This window comes from Gavia stellata, chromosome Z, assembly GCF_030936135.1.
Source record: "Gavia stellata isolate bGavSte3 chromosome Z, bGavSte3.hap2, whole genome shotgun sequence".
Lineage (NCBI taxonomy): Eukaryota > Metazoa > Chordata > Aves > Gaviiformes > Gaviidae > Gavia > Gavia stellata.
The window spans coordinates 35,631,001-35,651,802 of record NC_082637.1 but is presented as its reverse complement, the minus strand read 5'-3'; the positions used below and the strand labels follow the sequence as shown (position 1 = coordinate 35,651,802).

General features: G+C 38.0%; 1 protein-coding gene across 1 annotated transcript in view; it reads left to right on the top strand.

Annotated features, from left to right (window-relative positions):
- The window catches only part of MPDZ (multiple PDZ domain crumbs cell polarity complex component), an 88,020-nt gene that overhangs the window by 52,447 nt on the left and 14,771 nt on the right, over positions 1-20,802 (top strand). The window contains exons 23-36 of the mRNA XM_059833267.1: positions 3,382-3,486; positions 4,293-4,385; positions 4,865-5,042; positions 7,186-7,296; positions 7,825-7,908; positions 10,560-10,661; positions 11,843-11,914; positions 14,631-14,793; positions 15,407-15,603; positions 17,693-17,784; positions 18,064-18,154; positions 18,496-18,576; positions 19,687-19,779; positions 19,871-19,945. Of these exons, the coding sequence (XP_059689250.1) occupies positions 3,382-3,486; positions 4,293-4,385; positions 4,865-5,042; positions 7,186-7,296; positions 7,825-7,908; positions 10,560-10,661; positions 11,843-11,914; positions 14,631-14,793; positions 15,407-15,603; positions 17,693-17,784; positions 18,064-18,154; positions 18,496-18,576; positions 19,687-19,779; positions 19,871-19,945 (1,537 nt within the window). The remainder of the gene's footprint in view (positions 1-3,381; positions 3,487-4,292; positions 4,386-4,864; positions 5,043-7,185; positions 7,297-7,824; positions 7,909-10,559; positions 10,662-11,842; positions 11,915-14,630; positions 14,794-15,406; positions 15,604-17,692; positions 17,785-18,063; positions 18,155-18,495; positions 18,577-19,686; positions 19,780-19,870; positions 19,946-20,802) is intronic.

The window sequence follows — 20,802 nt, the reverse complement described above, 5'->3', positions numbered from 1 at the left end:
CCTTCTTGTCCTGGGCCCCTCATCACCCCAGTCACAGGCTGAGCTGTTCAGGATGATGCTGGATGTCTTCAGGACCTCACTGTGACCTCCAAGAAGTGAGCTGCAGTAGCGATCCAGCAAGTGGTGGATTTGATAACTGTGAAGTGTCTGCCCACGAAGTACTAAACAGGGAAAAATTCTTGGCAGATATAAATCCAAGGTCTTTAGTATAATCTGACCTTGCTGTGTGTCACAGAAGGCAGGAGCAGGACAGCCAGCCACTTAGCAAAGACGACTTTCTGCTTTACATATTTCCTAAGACTCTAATTTTCAGCAGAGCTAGGTTTTTTGCATAACTTTTCATTTCAATAATAACATGCAAAGGAGAGAGGGGAGGAGGGCAGTCACATCAGTAATACAGTTTAGCTAATAGGAGGAGCTAGGGAAACCTGAACTTTGGAAATCATGAGCAAGAAACAAAGGTGAACTTCTGCACAGAATGTACCTTTTAATTTGATCCATGTAATTTAGTTTTCTTTTCTATGCTATTTTTTTTGCAAAATGCAAGTAAGTGTCTGGTTTATATTTATGAAGTAGCTGAAGCATTGTTGAAGTTTAGTTGTAGATAAGAAAGAATAGTTAAAATCATATTGAATGTTCCTCTGAGTGCTCAAAATTAGGCAATTGGAACTGTAGTTAAGCACTAGAATAGAAATAATGTAATTTTCCAAAGAGCTAAAATGTAACAGCTCCCAGTGATACTATCTAAATTTGACTCCATCTGTGGAAGTCAATTAGGTAATTCAGTTCCTCAATTTTAGATGCATTTTTAAAAATGATGGAGTGAACCTCTTTTCTTCTCAGTTCCTGTGCTGTACACAGAAAGGAAAGCTTACCTACCTAAGAGCTTTTGGGAGATGTCTGTAAGTAGCATATAAGACTGTTTGAGAGCATCCTTTTAGCTGTTCCTTTTGAATGTCCCAGCACAATGTCAGTGATTCATTCATACAACGAAAAATGACAAAGTATCCCAGAAGTTAGAGTGCATGTGGTTTGCCTCCCCCTTAGCTGATCTCTAACACTGATGTTGCACAGAAGTGTGAGGTAAGAACTACTACTACCCTTGGACCTTGGGACCCTGCATAACTGTTTGCAATGTGCTCCTTGCACAAAAGGACTGGAGAAGAGTTGAAAGATGTTAGACACTCTAGTATCAGTGATCACACTCTGCTGTCTACATCCAGGCTAAATCTGGGCATATCTGTTTCCTTTTTAGGAGCCTACCGTTCTCCTTCCATACGTTGAACAATAGCTTTCAGGTGCATTTTAGCATAAAGGAGATTGTCCAAGCCTTCTACCTGGCAGAAATGTTGCTTGCAATGCTGGTTTCTTTACTGCAGCTGTCTTTCAAGGGAAAGTACATTATTTCCTACTTATTTTTAAAGGGTGAAAATTGATGAATTTGCTTGGGATGAAACTGATGAATGTAACTGGATGAATGATACATTTTCTTTCATTGAAATGCAGCTTGCACATCTCATAGCTTTTGTAGAGGCAAGGCATTCTTATGGGCTTACTGGGTGGTGCTTCTGCAGCAGCGTTGCCCTGTCAGTGTTCTGTGACCATAATGCTTGCACTTTGCTATAGTTCAATGCTTTTGGAGATGGAGATGGCTGAGAAGTAGTAGTGATTATTTTCAAAACCTCTTGCTTCTTCCAGTTTCACTGCAAGGGATTTGCACAATAACTGCCGCATGTCTTGCGTGTTTCCCAGTACTGGAATACCCTCAGGAAAGACAGATAAGAGTCAGTGACGTTCTGCTGAGTGTTTGTTCCCTAGTGTATGTTAACTCCCCAGCACTTTAGAATGAAAACATTTTGTGTCAAGCATGTAACACTTGTGTGTTTGAAAAAAGGCCAAAGCAGAAGAGGGAGGAGATTTAAGGAAAAGAAAAGAAGTTGGTGATAATATGGATGGTATAGAAATTTCTGTTAAAAGAACTGGAGAGTTCCTCCTCTTCAGCACGTGAGGCACCTCCTTAATCAACATCATCTGCACTTTTCTAGATATGGTAGATGAGAGAGGAGGTAGGGAACATGCTTAGGCACAGATTGAGAAGACAAATAAAATGCTCCTTATGATAATTTGGGTAGAGTGTTTTGGACAGACAGCATTAGTCATATAAAAGTTTATTTATTCTGCCTTCTGCTGCTTGCTGTATTCAGCAGAAAACCAGGAGGGGGAACCAGTGGCAGTCAGGGAGTGACAGACAGAAGAGGACTCCAAGCAGGGAGTGATGGGCAGGAGAGGGCTCCAAGTAAGTGAGAGACTTGGAGCTGAAGGAGTGTCCTCAGCAGGTTACACGTCCTTGTGAAGTGGTCAAGATTTTTTTTTTTTTTTCCCCCTGTCTGTTCTGTGGGGAAATATGTTCATATTTCTTTTAACCATGTGATGGATGGGAGGACAGCCATTCTTTTGTGTTCTTTTTCCATCAGCCTTACTCCTTGGCAGACTTGGATCTGATAGCTAAGCTGCTTATCGAACAACTAAAGGTTTTTTAAGAAGACAAAGCATCATTAAAGGAGAGCCATCTAAGTAGCCCTGTTTAGATCGTGGTGTCCTTTTGCCTGTAGAGGGAAGTTTTTTAAGAAATATTCTTCATGCCTTAATCTTTTTTCCTTCTCTTTCTTTCCCCTTCCCCAGTCTATTGGGCCATTTCTGTTTCTGGCATCCAAACATGATAGGGTTACACCAGGGCTTCAGGCATCTGCATGTCATTTGGCTGGTGAAACATGACTGTCTGACTTTCCAGGGCTGGCTGGAAATGCATGAAGGGGTGAAGGAAGGAGTTGAGCAGGGGATTGCTCCCTGTGGCATAGGTGGTGTGCTGTAACACGTTTGTATGTCCAAATCCATGCAGTATTTTTCACCAAAAGCATAGAAACCTAAAATAGATACAAAACTGCCCATGAAAGCACAAAACCTCCTGCAAGCCAACTTCCAGAAGCATTTTCAGCCAGCATGTAGGATGGTAATGGTGCTTCACACCTCACAGATCTTTCAGTGTCTGTCTTTGCACGAGAAATCTCTGTTTTGACTGAAGCTGGATTGTCTCTATTACACTCTTGTCACTGTTCAAGCACCATTTACTTAAAACGGGTGGCCAGCCCTCAGAAAATTAAGTGCTGTTCAGCTACCTAATTTGATGATAAATGCATATTTCTTGCAAAGTCACAAAGGATTCATCTAACTCCTTATTCCCAACATACCAGCATTGTGGCTCTGAAGTCAATGACTATACGAAGTAGTCCTGAGTAGCTTCCTCGTACCCATTCCTCACACCCACCAAAGGCAGGACCAGCAGTCCTCATGCTACTTTAATCATGTCCCGTTTTATTGCAGTATTACATATGTGCCAGCAGAAAATTTAGATGAGTACAGGGCCAGTTTGGGACAACAGACAGAAGGAGCTGTGCCATTTGAACTTTTTCCTTCACATACTGTCAGGTGAGTCAAAAGACTTACTGTTTTCTTCCATGGGGGTCTCAGATGTAACTCCTTCCATACACTTTGCACAGTTCAGGAAGATAAGTTTTATTTTACAAAAGCTGAAAGATGGATGATTTTCTTCAGACCAGCAGCCACTACAATAAAAAGCTGTTCAGAATACAATTGTTGCTTTGGCTAGCAAATTTTTCTGTCATTTTTATGAGGCTGGTTGATCTACCCAAAAAGGAGATTGAATACAGCCTCATCCTAAACTTCTCTTAAATACCACGCAATTTGATTTATGTATTGCCACAAATACTCAGTGCTTCCAAAATGAGAATTTTGCATTGATGGTCTTTCTAGAACATATGCTGGAAAGAATGAATTATGCTGTCCTTTTCCTTGAGTTTCAAAAATTCATTACAGTTATAGGCCAAAATATTCAAAGTGACTAACAATTTTTGTTTTCTTGAAATTAATCTCCAAAAGCAGTAACTGTTTTTGAATGCTGCTGTTGTAATTTCTTCCACTTGGAAACAATAAGTAATTACTTTCAGCTTTGATTTGGTTATAGTTCAAAAGTGCAGAGTCTTTTATTCGGTGGTTGTCAGTTGATAGCAACTTAATTGTGCAGAGAAGTGGACAGGGAAATCCCCAAATACAATATGTATTCTATCAGACATCTGAACAAGAAGTTACTTACATGAATCTTGTGTACAAACTTCAATGCTGGCAGAGTGATCCAATATATGAAATTTTGCAGTGAAATCTAGGGATTATGTGGGTCCTTTAGAAATTAATTGCATGTTCCTGTTCATCAGCAGGGAACTCCCAGAGCTTCCAGAACGTGAAGAGGGGGAGGGAGAAGAAAGTGAACTTCAAAATGCAGCTTTCAATAACTGGAACCAGCCCAGAAAGTAAGTGCAGATCTAGTTGCACAGTATAAAATCTCATCTGAAATTCAAAAGTTTTGAAACTGTCATATATTATAAAAAGGAATAAGAAAACAGAATTGCTGCACTTATGTGTATTGTGCATTGCAGGAATAATTCACAGTTGAATTTTACTGCCATTGGGCTAAATCCCTGAAATCTAGCAGTTTCTTGATTGCTTTAGCAATTTTTCTTTCTAGGCTGGCTCCCTGGGAGCCTGCAAGAAGAGAAGAAGAGAAGAATTCAAAGTTTTGATTAGAATCCAAAATAAAGTGAACAACAGTAGACACAATTACAGACTTTCTGAACAATTCAGTAGATGACTCCAACTGGAAGACAAAACTTTCCAAGGAGGAGTTATTTCCGAATGTTTTTAAACCATTGTGCAAATCCAGGTGTCTTCAGTGTGCAGCATTGTCATAATCACAACAGACTTTATTTTGGTCCTTGTTTTGTCACAACAGGGTTGAACTCTGGAGAGAGCCTAGCAAGTCACTGGGGATCAGCATTGTTGGAGGACGAGGGATGGGGAGCCGCCTGAGTAATGGAGAAGTGATGAGAGGGATCTTTATCAAGCACATCCTCGAAGACAGCCCAGCCGGCAAAAATGGAACACTGAAAACCGGTGATCGAATTGTGGAGGTACCAGCCGAGTGCCTTTTGCTTGCAATACCCTCAGCATCTCAGGAGCTACTGAGATGGATGTGTGGTCCTAGGCCAACAGCTGTGTAATCGCTCCAGCTGGCACCACTTGAGCCATACAGAGTGTAGTACCATCTGCTGATCTTTGTGTGCGGACAGCTTTAAGTTGAATATAGAACCTAAAGCATAGATAACTGACTGTGTGAGCAGGGGTCTACAAAGCCAGCCGTTCTACCTGCCTGTTTTAAAACCAGCATGTGTAGGAAAAAGCTTAAGTTTAGTGAAGCTAAAAGATTTTACCTTTGCATATTGGATAGCAATAGAAAGGGCCAGTGAATAGCAAATCATGCAAATAGTTTATTTCCCTCTTAAATCTTAATCAGTTTGCATCCCTTTTGAGCATCTTGTGCAGGAGTTAAGGGAGACACAAATTTTTTCCTGCTGATATGAAGAAAGCTGGATTTGGTACAGAGGAAGTTAAGAGCATTGTGCCCATGCCTGAGGATAGGGTAGCCAGTGGTGTTGCAGGGAGGAATTTATCTAGATTTCTCTTCTGCTTAGCCAATCCTGTGCTCATGCAGTCACTTCTGCTTTCTCACTTAAAGATATTGAATAATGAACATACTGAAAGGAATGTGTCTTTCCTGTGATGATTATCAATAAGTCAGACATTACCCCATCTCCAGTGTCAGGCCATTAGGAACTGCTCTCCTCTTCACCCTGATGGATGTCCTTAGCTGACTGTCCATCAGTAAGAACATAACAAGCAGAGTGATGGAGATGGTGATGCTTCTCCTGGGCTTGCTTTACATGGTGATACTTAAACTGCAGTTTACTGTCTGCTACAAGATCCATATAAAGGATCTTGAATTAATACCTTAATATAGCTAGAACTTTCTGCAACAGGATGGAAGAGTTTCCAGTGTATAACAAGTTGGGAGGTGGAATTTTGCTTGACAGCCACAAAGTTAAAAAACATTCATTATATCTGAATACCTGGATTTTTATGAATGCAGTGATTGTCTCTGACAATGATGCTTGCAGAAGTTGAAGGGGGTGCGTGAAATTAAGTAACTAATGTTGTGGTAATGTGACTGTTTCTGAATGGATTATTTCAGTTTCTCAAGATGTGGCATATCTAGACTTTTCTCTCTGCTAGTGCATACAGTATTTCAGACATGGGGAGTCAGAGAGCCTTAGTGTTATTGTTCAGTTCCTCATAGGTTTAGAATTTTCTGTCTCAGATGGTTTTTGTTCTCTCTTTATTTACATTGGCTAGTTAAGTTTAAGGTAGAGTTAGACAATTAAAAAGGTAGGGGTAGTCCTCATTGTATAACTTTGTGTGCAAGAATTGCCACTAACAAGTACCTTTCTGTGTTAGGTTCTAGCTTTTACTGTGGTCACTGTGAGAATGTTTTACTGATGCTAACTTCACCATAACATGGTTCTTACCTGGGTCACAAGACAAACTGTTTTACACACCAATACATTCGAAGGCATGAAGAAAAGCGACCAGGCAAAAATTTGTCCTTAGCCATCCTTTGTAAATGCTTTCTTCAAGAAGAGAGAAAGCTTTTCAGCTCTGACATAAAAATTTAACTTCTCGGGAAAGTGTCTAGTAGCTAAAATTGGTCTTATTTTGCTGCTTTTTTTTAAAAAAAAAAAAAGAATGAAAAGAAAGGAAAAAAGTACACTGTACTGACATAATACCCCATAATGAAAGACCTAAAAAGTTTCAGTTTGTAAATCTTATAAAGTCCTGGGAGGTAGGTTATTCTGAGATAGGATTTAGAGGAAGCAGTATTTGGCAAATGCTACTTCTCTCTTCAGATTACATTATCGCTTCTTATTATCATTATCTCTCCTATTATGTTGCCTGTGGGAAAATATATGGAGCCTGAGCCAAGAATGTTGAAAAACCTGTTTTTAAAACCATGGAAAATATTTATTTGATGTCCTTGCTGTGCTCTTGGAAATCTCAAACCTGTGTGTGAGGGACCTCAGGCCAAGTCAGTAGAAACCATTCCACCAGTAAGAGAGGTTTGGGCTTAGGTTTTAGTTGAAATTCCCTAACCAAAACCCAAAGCTGACTCAAGATCCTTGTAGCTTCTTGTAATGTTAAGATGAGGCCTTCCAATTACAGGTGGATGGAATTGACCTCAGAGATGCCAGCCATGAACAAGCTGTGGAAGCCATACGGAAGGCAGGCAATCCTGTAGTCTTTATGGTACAGAGCATTATAAGCAGACCAAGGGTAAGCATAAAGAATATGAAAAAAGATGTAATATGTAGTAATAGATGAAACAAATATTCAAGGTGGTGGTGTTTGGGAATGGGATATTTAATCCTGAAAGTTCCATCTCAGCTGTTTTAGGAACAAAGATTTGATTTAAGTATTATTTCCATTTAGAATGAAATCGATTTGGATTTGGAATTACCCTCCAGCACGCCGTCCTCAAACTATTTTGAAAAGCCTCAAGAAAGATAATTTGTTGGGGGGCAGAGTAGGAGTCTTAACTAAATCCAACTCTTAGAGATTGACAGCATGTCTGAGGAGCGCATGCAGAAATACAGCACTTGTTAAAAAATTCATTGGACATTAATGAAAGGACCTAGAAGTACACGGAAGTTTTCCGTCACTAAGCTGCATGGACATTTCAGACAAAAGCTACTGAGCTTTAATATAAGTTGCTTGCATCACTAGAAACTAAATTTCTTCATTGCAGAGTCTGTGTAAGCTGCATGTTTATTTACTAGTTGTCTCATAACTCTTGTTCCCCAGCCAGAGTCTCTTTATAGCCCTTCTTCAGCTTCTGCTCCCTGTGGGCAGAAAACTACTAACCCATTTTATCATCAGTCATCTAAGGTAAAGTTGCATGAAAAAGCTCTATTGAATGTTGGTTATTGATACTCAAGCTACTAAAGTAAGACTTTTGCATTTGCTGTGATGCGAACAAAATTGCCACTGCTGAATCTTTAGGCCAGTTTGGGACAGGAATGATGATGCCATTACTTTATCACAACTTACTTTTATTTAGAGAATGCGCCTTTGCTCTTTTTGATTGTAGTTCTTTGTTCTCTTTATTTTCCAATTATTAAGCTTGTTGGTTATTTCTTGACTCTTTAAGAACAAACCCTTCTTTATCTGTAAGCAGAAACACTACAAATGCTCTTAATGTACACATGCTTTGTGTTGTGATCTTTGTAAATGGCATTATATTTATTGTCTTCATCTTTCAAAATTTGCATCTGTACTTTATAATAAGATCTTTTAAGGGAATTTCCTGCCTTCATTCATGTGCAGTCACCCAGATAGCTAGCTGCCTGCACACAGTAGCTATATTTAATATGGTATTTGTATATGTATTTAGCAAGGCAGTTTCAAGTAACATGTTGCTGATGAGTCAGTTTATTCCCCTTTGTTTTCTTCAATCAGGCTGCTGTAGTAGTTAAAGAGATCCTAAGTGTACTCCAGAATAGGACAAATAATGCAAATGGGCTGTGAAAAGCTAGTTGATAGTTTTGCTAGCAAGCAGTTATCCATCAAATCTGTGTTTCCTACGGATACTGCTTTGGGTATTTCTGAGTAAGAGTTAATCTATCACCATGGTATGGTCCCAGATAATTTGTAGGCTTACAGTATTATGCTGTATGAAATGCTAGCTAGTTTCTGATACCTGAGCATCCTGGATACATTAATAAAATGCTGAACATAAGTTAGTTGAAAAAAGAAAAAAAAGTTAAAATAAATCCTGTTATTTTAGGTTTTGTTTTGCAAAAAAACAGTAAAAGGAAAAATACCGTTTATTTTAATATTAGCTTTTCTTGTCCTGGACTGTGTAAGAAAGCATGCTTCATGCATACTGTTTAAAACCTAACCGTTCAGGCAAACTCAGATGCTCCATATTTTATCATGGTAGTCAGTCCATATTAATGCAATGCTGTTGCATGGATTAGGATTTGAGCTAGCAGTAGTATTTTAGGTGCTATGCCATCATGACAAAATACAAAAGGCAAGATCTTGAATTACTGTGGCTGATCTTCTGTTTTCTCTTTTACCAGGGTTTCACTGTTTATATACAAAATGTTTGTGATGCTTATTTTAGATGCTTAAAATTTCATCAAGATACAATTTAAAATTCTATGCGGATGACAAATGTAATGGTTAAAGTGTAATAGGATCATTACACTGGCAAATTACTTTTCCCAATCTTCTCTTTATAAAAGACAAAGTCAAATGTGAATCTCATGTGTAAACAGAACATCTTGTTGTAGTATAGGAAAACTGCCTGTTGACTTAGAGTGACTTGCCAGTGAAGAAACCTTGTTCATGCACAGCTCTGCTTTCTCATTGCTGAAGATACTGTATAGCAAAGACTTATGTTGTCTTACCAAATTACAATACTTTTTGTTTTGCAAAATGATATTTGAGAATAAACATTTAGGGATGCATTTTCTGTTTCAGGAGCATTTAAAAGACCAAAATGCTTTAAGAATATTTTTAAACAGCAAAATATATCTAGGTTAAATTACCATGATATAAATGTATCAGTTGATGCTGCAAGCTTTTCACATTCCTTTCCACTTACTCTGCTGCTTATTTTCCAGCAGCTTACAGCCCTAAGACATTTAGGCAATTGCCAGATGGATACACCTGGTGTAGAAATTAATTTTAAGTATACATTGAACAATATTTCCAACATACTATGCAAAATCAGAGCTGTCCCCTCTTTATTAAACAGGTTCTGATTGCAAAATAGAGTACAGTACAAAAACTGCCTACAGAATATAAATAGTCAAATTACATCTTTTAATTTTGTCTAAATATGGAAACTCCTTCTGTGTTAAATAATAATAAAGAAGTAGCCAGTATTCTTTAAAGAGAAGACCAGAGAATTTTGTTTCATTAAACTATAAATTCAGAAAATTACAGATGCATGCACATACATACAAGTGATCTGTAAGTTACTATTAGATATGAAGTCTGTTTAGAGGTGCCTAATATTACTAAATCTTCTCTTTTGAGAAATACACAGTGAGTGTGTTACCACAAGAAGTAAATAAAAATATTAGAATTAATCTGTGATTTTCGAAATAAAACTAAACCTACTGCATTATTACAAAGAATTGTGTTTATTCTAATCCAGAAATGCACAATTTTATAATTAACTAATATGTAAGAGTATCCTGTATGCTGAGATGCTTGGACAAAACTGTACAAATAGCACAGCAAGTAAATTTTCTGTTGTTCGTGCTGCTGAATTCTGCACCTTATGCACTTTGTGGGCTAGAACAGGTACGAGGGTTGGGGCTTTTCCTCTGTGCTTTGCTAAACATAGCTGATACAAATACAAGGCAAATACAGTTTTGCTTACCTTCACGTGTCTGTAGCAAAGTGCAGGGAGCGGACCTTGTTTGGTTAGCACAAACTGCTAAATAAATATGGTTTGTTTCATGAGTCACAAAGGGTTAATTTAAAAATGTTTTTGCTTAGTTTCTATTATGTTTTCCTTTTAGAACCCTTCCCTGCCTTTGCCACAGAACAGTCTTTTCTGTAGGCCAGCTGTCTTCAGCAGCACTAACCCGTTTGCTGATTCTTCTCAGTTCAACACTAACAAGGTTGGATGATGACAGACACAGTGTGCTTTTGACTCACCAAACATTACATGTGTGCTTCTTTGCCATTAGCATCTCTCTGCATTTAAATTCTTTTATACCAGCTTTGCTAAAATATTGTGCTGATGGGAGTGGAAATTCTGTGTAGTGAATTAAGAAGACACAGACACGCATGCATGTAGAAAAGTTTTGGAGAAGTTAAAAAATGCCAGCTCCATTAATCATAACCGCTAAATCTGATCTAATCAGAGCTACCAAAGGAGTAGGTTCTCAATTACAAAATTAGTCCCTGTGGTATACGTTAAAATATCCACCTGAGTGTAACTGTCATCAGCATGAGGTGTTTTGCTACTATGTACTTAATTTTCTTTTTATGTGGTTAGGACTTTACAGCTTTTATATGTCTTTTTTCTTTTTGCATGAAAAAAACATTGGCAGCTTTTGTTTCATGATGCTGTAAAATACTTTCCCTTTGCTTCTTGAAAATTCTTTTAATGCACCATGAACAGGATGCTGACATCTTTGGAAATAAGAAAAAAGTTAGATTCTGGTTTTTGTGGTTAGTGCTTACTGCATGTTATTCATATTGGGAACTGAATTAACCTCTAACACAATAATAAATAAAGGCTTAATTCTTATGTGCATGCATTTCTGAATTAATAAAATAATTTCTAGCTGGTTATACATCTTGGGAGTGATTGTGCCCTTTGTCTGTTTTCCCACGTTGTCAAATATATTGAATGTACAACGAACATTTATGCAATGATGGTGTATAATTGCATGTGTGTTTTTGAAATCTGTATTTTGTGTTTGTTACATTTCTGAGCAAAGGGAGTAGAAGCGTAATATAAATGATGGCTTGTACGTTCTATATTTTCAAAAGTATTTCTGAAAAAATTGCACATATTTTTAGAGAAAATGTAATGTTTTTGCAGTTTCTGCATAATTCCTTTTTTAACATTGAGATAAGAATGGCCTCTTGACATCTCTGTCCTCTTCTGCTGAACACTAAGAAACTTTACTGAATCAGGGTCCTCAATAACTCCTTAAATACTTTTGTCCATTTATTAAAGTTGCTGCAGTTAGTAAAATGAATACATAATTGAAATTGAGTTATTCATTAATAATGCTGTGTATTGCCAAAAGTGCTGTAACATGTGGATTGCTGTTTTCTGTTACTGTAGGAGGTATCGAATCCAATTAGGGTTACCTTCCGTTGTTCCCCAACTAACCCTTTTGCTCCCACACCATTCAAGGTTTGTCTTGATTCCAGTGAGTGGGTTCTACCGTATGTGTGCTGTACATTTGTACATGGCCTGTGATGCCTTCTGGAGTATTGCTTCTTCCTCTGCATGTGCCTCCTTTGTTGGAAGTGATACTGCTCCAAACTTGCTGCCATTTTTAATATTTGCTTGGCTGTGATCAGAGTGACCCTGGTAGCCAAATGGATTCATGCACTGTCTGATGCTTTGCATTTTAGATGAAATACTGTGCTGTGGCACGCTGAAAGTATTTCATGAGTTAAAGCATTTTAGGTTTTTTTGCGTGGCCCGATTCAGGGAGCAAAAGTCTTATGTGTGTGTAAACTGCGGGGGCCAGCTTCTGCTGGTGGTGGTGCATGTGTGTCAGGCTGAGTTCTGGAGGCAGGATGTGGTCCCCTCTGCCCAAATGGCATTCTAACACCCTTGTTACCTTTCTCAGGAAGGAGCCTTGCTTTTACTTTTGTTTCAGTACTTCCTTAAACGTCAGACATGTTCAGATTTATGTACACGTGCACAGAGGTACAGAAAGAAGCATTTTTTTGTCAATCAGATTATGGTGGCTGCAGTTCATAAGTGCTAATCTGTCAGGATGTAGCCATGCATCCACACCTTATCCACACCTTATAGATCTTCCAGACGTCCTTGACAGCATTTTTTTCTTTTTTTTTGTTCATGTTTTCTTTAATTTTGCAAAGTTTTTGGACACTGTCATTTACCAAGAGTACCACTAAAGTGATATGTTAATTTTGGTTTTAAAACACAGAGACTACTGTAAGGTCTGCTGATCTGGTCTGCTCTCACACTGTATTTCCTCATTATTTCAGTATGTTATGTAGCTTTCTAGTTAAAACTCTAGGAAACACCCTGAAAAATAAGTGTTTCTAGAACGACTCTCCCCTTCACCCCTCCTTGAGGTAGAGGTCTGTCACCAACGTTTCTCCATGGTAGATACATGAATTTTTAATCATGAAAAATTACTTCGACTGTTATTAAGTAGTGTTTCCACCCTACTTTGATTCTGATGGGTAACAATGTCTTTGCTAGAATTTTTCTGCTTCAGTTGAGGTTTATGTCTGCCCTGTAACTATTAGCTTGTTTTAGAGTAACTGTAAATTCCTACATGAATTTTAGTGACGCAATGTATCATCTCAGCAGGATGGTATTGTCTTAGATTTGAAGCACAGATCAATGTGTCTGATATAATTATACAAAAAAATCATATGGTGTTTATATGGCAGTTTTTTATATAAATGATTGTCTTGGATGCCATATTAAAACTTCCCACACTTTTGACATTTAATTACTTCTTAGTTAAGCTCCTAGAACAAGTTCCTGAATGAAAGAAAAGTCTTTTTCAGGCAGAAGCAGAATGAGGGAACTGATATAGGGCAGTTGCATTTTCTTTAAATCTTTGGAATATACAGAGAATGAAGGTAACTCATTTTCCCTGAAAGATGGGACTTTCCTTAAATCTCAGTATGACTAAATTGGTACCTTTCTAGTTTTTTCAACACTTTCAATTTAAAGCAGATTGAAGTCTTTCAAGGTGTATGTAGTTATCCATTTCACTGTTGCCTCTGATGAAGAAATTGTCTCAGTGTTTTTGGAACCCAGAGACACCATCTGAGATACTGTATTAAAATTTTTGCTAATGGAGGTAATGAAAGCTGAAATGATGAGAACAGGACTATGAAGCTAGGGCAACACCTGAAAATCCTAATGTTGGAAAATACTTGGTTTTCTTCTGAAGTTTTTGTTGCTTACATCAATAGCCGATCTGCCAAGTATCAAAGTCTCTTGGGCATGCATGAGCTTCAGAATGATGATAATTCAGACACGTGTTTCTTGCCTACATGTTTACTCTGACTAAAATGATATAAATTACAAACACTTAGCCAAATCCCTGATCACAGTCCGTATTCCTCAGGGAAACTAGCTTGAATGGAGGCTTGCCAGATTGTGGATTTGGGTGTTTCACCATTATATTGCAGTAGTCATGTGTTTATACTTTTAACTTTTTGTGAATATGAGTAGACTACATATGTCAAAACCAAAAGTATTTTTCTCCTTCGTGATTTAATTTGTATCCTCCTTCATTTGATATCCCCTGTGCAGCTTATAGGAAACCAGTAAATAAGACTGAAAAAGTCCAGTTACTGTGGATTTGTTCAGTTACCGTCTGTTTCATTTGCTTTTAAATTGCCCTTTTTCAGTTAATACACCAGTTATTTTCTTTTTTTCTTGAGGCATTTTTGAAAGCACAAAGTTCTTTGTTTCCTTTTTGTTTCCTCCTATTTGGCTTCCAAAGTGTATCATAGGAAGAAATTATATGGGGTGGCTTTTAAAAATCAGATGAAGTAGAAGTCTTCTAGAAATATGGCATTAAAAAAAAATCACTTGAGTTTTCGTAAGAGACTTTTTCTGAAATGTAAAGTGGCACATAAAACTTTACTGAATTGGGCTTTTATTGTGAGTCTATTTGCTTCTGAATACATTTTGGAGTGATGTTATCTCTTACCTGGCCTGGTGTTTGTTTCTATCTTTGATCTCTTGCAGCCTTTCTGTGCAGTGTTATTAATTTAGAATTCCAGCTGCTTGGTATTTAAACTTCAAAGCCATAGTCAATGCCATTTCAATGTTTTTGTATACTACTTTGCCCTGCACAGAGTCTGTATCTGCTCAGCCACTGCATTTTTCTTATTCTCCACAGGCATTTGGTCAGTCCGATTTAGAGCCAGAAAAGACTTCGCATTGTAACTTGCCTCTGCCCCCTCCTTCAGGATTTTCAGGAATGAGCTGTGATGTTGCACAGTCAGCTTCTAGCAGAGTCCCAGAGAATGTGGAGAAGGAGGATGAGTTCGGTTACAGCTGGAGTGAGTTTATCCTTTGTGATAATGTTTGAAATATTCAGCGCTGAAATAGCACTGTAGCAGAAGATACGGGGGATCCAGTTTGAACTGCTTCTTTCTCATGTGCTTCGTGGTTCGGGTGTTAAATGTTGCTGCCAGCTTTCAGTTGTGCTTGATCAGATGCACATGGTGAAATATAAAACTAATCTGTTCTTCTTCATTGCACTTGAATCTCTGTTTTCTTTCATGGTCCAGATTCACTGTTTCACATGTAGGACTACTTGAAGAACTTCAGTGTACTTCTAGGTAACTGATGGCAGTGATTGATATGATAGCTTCTGTTACCTGAAGGTGTTACTGGAGGGAAAATTATTGATTTCATGTGTGAAAAGTATTTTTTTAAGAGAGCTTTTGATGTTTTCCAAAGTTAGAAGGAAAACAAGGAACTAGAAATATTATTATAAATCACCTAAGGCTTAGCTTAGAAGAAAGCGTGGCCTACACTTAAAATTTTCTCATCCAGTTTGGGGTTCTTCTGTTAGATACTGCCCACTGGACACTGATCTTGACTCTCTCGGTAACTTGTGAAACTTTCTAATGTAAATCCAACCTCTGCTGCCCACACTTCTACATTTAGAAAAGATCGTGCAGCGCTATGGAAATCTGCCGGGGGAGCTACACATGATTGAGCTGGAAAAAGGGAGGACAGGTCTGGGACTTAGTCTTGCTGGTAACAAAGACCGATCCAGGATGAGTGTCTTTATAGTGGGAATTGATCCAAATGGAGCGGCTGGCAAAGATGGCAGGTTACAGATTGCAGATGAGTTACTAGAGGTGAGTTTTTGCAATTTATACTGAAACCCAAACATACTGACTTAAAATGCATTAAAATGTTAGATTTTTGCTGCAATGTAGATGTTCTTCAGTGGACTTTGAAATCCCCAAGTTATCCAAGTTGACATCACTATGCTACCAGATTTTCATTCTGGTGTATGCCAAATAGTTGCAGCTGGGATATTTTTCCTGATTATAGTAGTACTCAGTAAAGGGGTGTGTGTGTATTTAAAATGGATAAAAATGGGGGTGACAGCAGTTTCTGGGTTACAGAGATGTATGGAAGGGCAATGCGTTCCAGACCATGGAAAATACTGAAGTCCATGCATTTGTGGAGTGCTCCACACTTTCTAATTACTTCCCTGTCTACTGGAAGTGTGATAATATCAGAATATTTTAATGCTGTGTAACATATAAAATGGAAATTAAATCTGGGAAACAGGAACAGGTCCATTTGTATTATGGACTTTTATCTCATGACACATTTGGGCTGTTTTCTAGTGGCTTTATGGAGGGACCCAGATGCTGAATGTGCAGCTAACATTCCCAATATGTATATGAGCATAAAGTATATTTTTACATTACCTCAGTTGAGTTGATGATACTTGTAGATGTATTCTCTGCTACACCTTTTCCCGTTCTTTCTGATAGCAGTAGGTAACATTATGCTCACAGAAATGCTTTGTGTAACTTCAAAACTGTATGTGGAGGTGTTTGAGGATGTACTGGAGAGATGGCACAGCAAGGGAATGGTGAGACTGAACAAAGCTTGAGGGAGACACTGAGAGAGTAAACGATGTAGGCTGGCAGTTGCAGGCTAGGAGAGAAACTAAGGGATTTGTGGCACTGTGGACCTAGTCTCATGGACGGACACGTTAATTGCAGAGTCCAATGTTACCTGCTAGACAGTTCCCTTGAATCAGTTAAAAAGTCTGTTTTTAAAACCTTGCTGTTGCAGATGCTGAGTATCCTCAGAACTCATTGAAACACATCTGGCTGAATCTGCTCTCATGTGATTCCTTGCTTCCTGTCCACGCTGTAAATCTGCAAACTAATGCTAAGAGATTGTCTCAACCTCTTGTGAGAGGAGACATCTGAGCTTGCCCCTTATGTTCCCAAGTAGCTGTCCATCAGCGGTGCCGGGCCATGACCCTCTCCCAGCTGACACCCTGACCATCATTCTTCACAAGCCCGTGGCAAACACTGGAAGCAGTGCTGCATCTGGATTGTCACCTCCAGTATAAATGACCGGGCTCAGTATCCCTGTGACCATGCCTCGTGGACATAGCCTGCGTGGGTGCTGAGTGGTTGCTGTTATGCTCAACCCTCAGTTCAGTGTCTTGCGTCTGTTGCTCACTGTTAGCTGTTTCTCTGCTTCTGTTAGTACTACCTCGGTGTGTATTGCATTATTTTCCCTTTGTGTAGGTCCAAGCTGTCCTTTTCCAATCATTTCCCCTTTCGAGCAGACTTCTGCACTTCAGTTTTCCATTTCCAAGAACAAATACAACTAATAAAATGCGAGTGAATAATGGCTTTGTTCTGCAAATTCACACTGATACCTCCAATCATATCTGAATCATAGGAGCTTTAAGGGGTATCAGTGAGTCTGCTCTGCCAAATGATAATGATTGTCAGGTCAAATCTTCAAATTGTAAATGCACCAGTGTTCAGACTCCTGTGTTTAAAGTGCCTGGCTCAGAGCTGATATTTGATAAATAATAGCAATCTTATTGCTGGATATAAGTGAGTCATTTATTTGTTATGGTTAGAATTTCCCATGGCCCTGCTTTATTACCACATCAGTCATGAGGTGATCAACGGCAAATGGAAATAGATGATGTGCCAAGTCAACCCACTATGACTCAGAGAATGACATTTTTATCACTGTGACAGTGTTAGTCTGAAATCAAACTATAAGGAATTTTTTACTGGAAGAAGGAAGTGAGAGCAGGACACAACATAGTCTGTTACTTTGATACAATTTCTTCTTTAGCCAGTGATGTGGGATAATGGATTTTTATAAGGCTTAAAAATTAGTTTAAGGGAATTAAAATATTTTGAGAAATAATTGCTACCTTCTTTTGTATAGATAAATGGGCAAATACTCTACGGAAGGACTCATCAGAATGCTTCCTCAATAATCAAATGTGCACCATCTAAAGTAAAAATAATCTTTATCAGGCAAGTTCTGGTTAAAGGTTTGGCTAAAAGGGCTTATTTTTAATATGCTGAAGTTTTGCAGAGAGTGTTTCTGTTTTATTGTTAATTTAGGTAAGGTAGATGTACTTTTGAACCCAGTTCTTAGTAATTGTTAAATATGTCTTGTGTTTTCTGTTTTGATATTTGCATTATGAGTGCCAGAAATAAAGTAAAAGAAAGACCTAGACTTAAACTTGTTGTAAGAAATACGGTGCTGTATTACTACTTACTTACTACATTCTTTAACTGAATCTATTGTAGAAATAAAGATGCAGTAAATCAGATGGCTGTTTGCCCTGCAAAATCAGTAGAGGCTTCACAGTGTACTTCAGGGACACTTCAATGTCAAGAGGTAAATTTTTATTTTTCTCATTTGACTGAGATACTAATGTTTTTGTGGATAGAGGATTGCCCTGTCTGCTTAGCAAATAATACAAAAGAAAGAGAAATCCAAGGGAAAAACAAATGAGATTTTAATAAAGCTGCTAAATTTAGTACAGCTGTGCTCAATTCACTTTTACTTTATGTTCATCTAAACTATGAAGTAAATCTAACATTCCCATGAATAGGGTTATAGCAGTTAAAATAAATCCAGAAAATAATCAGACCCACTTTAATTGTTTGTGTGCTGCTTTGTTTTAATGCAAAATGTTGAATATAGTTGCTCACAGTTGTGGTTTCATTTTCTATTAGATTGATATCAGTGCTGCAAACGCCAGTGCTTGTACTGACTTCAGTTCCTGTAAAAACATTCAGTATGTGGAACTCCCTAAGGTATGTACTGAAAAATAAATTTGCGTCAGCCACATTTTATTCACTAGCTTGCTTTTTTGTAGTGGAGTCCCTCTTACGGCAAACAAACTTTGTCCCTTACTTATTGGAAGTCAGAATAGAAATTTCTAGAGGTCTTCTCTTCCTATTTGTGAACGGACCCCAAAGTTTTCCTGACACAATGACTGTCTTTGGCAACCTCATGAGTCTCTTTAACCTCACATAAATTTACCAATTGCTCTGTGTCTCTGGAAGGAGTCACCTCTTGTCCTATTTGCAGAACTTGTGGTAACTAGCTGCTGATGGTGCCTCAGGTAAAATCATAGCCTTAGTGGTTCAAAGTAAATGAATTAGCAGATTATAAGCATGAAATCCCCGAAACAACATGCGTATTTAGTGGAAATTGTGCAGCTGGGAGAAAATGGCCAGGTGTTCTGTAACTATGAAACTGCCAAAGGAGGGTGGAAAAATTGCTGCTCCTGCTTATTGACATGGAGAAGACAGTTGCATTCAGTGGACATAAGGATAGAGACTTGCGGACTGTTGCTGAATATTTCACCTTGGAAGGCATCTACCCTCCCATTATTAACCAGGAGACTATCTTACAGATGATGGTATGCAGATGATTTAATTCTAGGTGAAAGCATTAGGGAGATTTCACTCTGCGACTAACATTTACTAATTTCACAGGAAGACCATACATTTTTCCACCCTCTGTATTTTCCACTCCTGCGTGTACTTTTTCTCTGGTTTCAAATAATGAATTTAAGCTATATCATGCAGTTTTATTTACCTCAGTTTGTAGTTTCCAAATATTTTGTGTTTCTTACTCCTACTTATGAGTTTAACAACTGAATCACAATTGATCTTTTAAGTTTCAAAGGAGTGGTTTTGAATTAGGAAGTGTTTCAGATTTATCTTGGTAGCCAATATACTGTTTGTAGGTTGGCAAAATCTATTTCAAAAATAGATTAGTTTAAAACAAAAATACTGATGCATTGTGAAAACCAGACCTTTTGTTATGTCTGTAGGCTTCACTAGTCTTTAATGAATGTATTCTAACATTTTGATAAACACACTACCTAACCATTTGCATTTTTCTGTTTGCTTCAGGATCAAGGAGGCTTGGGAATTGCCATTAGTGAAGAAGACACAATTAATGGAGTAGTTATTAAGAGCTTAACAGATCATGGTGCAGCAGCAAAGGTGTGAAAAAATTTAAAATCCAAATAGGGAATGAAAAATGTTTTTAGAGTAGCATCCAGAGCTCATATTTTGTATTCTGTGTTGTTTCCAGGATGGACGAATCAAAGTTGGAGATCACATCCTGGCAGTGGATGATGAAATTGTTGTGGGATATCCAGTAGAAAAGGTGCTTCTGAAGTGTCAGGAATGTTGCAGAAATCACACCACTTAATGTAGGAGATGATTGTGTCTTAAACAAAGCAGTGAGGTTTTTGTGACTATACTCCGACTTCATTTTCAAAGCCGGCTAAAGGACCAAAGATCCACAGGCATTGTCTGGATAAAGAAACTACTGCAGAATAAGCTAAAGCCTGAATTTAAAGTTTAGCTGCAATTTTACATTAATGCCCTTCATGAATCATCTATCTCCATGCTACAAATGTGATTTTTTTTTTTCCCCTCTGTGGTTCAGATCTGATGACTGAGAGGCACTTAGTTGTGGGATAAAAGCTATGAACTATCGCTTAATAATGACTTTTCATAGCTACTCCACTTTAAAAGTATTAGAACCAGTAAAATTAATATGTGTAAATTTACATAGGTGAGTTTCATCAGTGGTAAATCAGGTCATGAACTGTGCTTATACATGGGGAATGTCTGTAATAAGGGCCTCATTATATTCCAAACTCAGTATTTCAACCCTTTGGAGAAAACCATCTCTATTCCTAAACAACAACATTTATTTCTAAACTTCTAGCTCTGTAAATTCAATTTGGATTCTGTAATGAATGAAGGAGGGATTTTTTCTAGCACCTGCCTTGCTACCAAGAAAAGTGATTCTTTAGGCATGAGAAGATCACTTTCTGTTTGTTAAAGGGCAATTAGGAGAACATCCATCTTACCTTTTGATGTGCTGCTTTCTCTGAAGCAGTAAATGAGTAAGAGATAGTGAAGTTATCTGCAGGGAAGTAGGCAGGCTTTGGAAGAGGAGACAGATTGAGTAAGTAATTTCTGAAAATACTTCTGATTCTACTGAAATGTTAA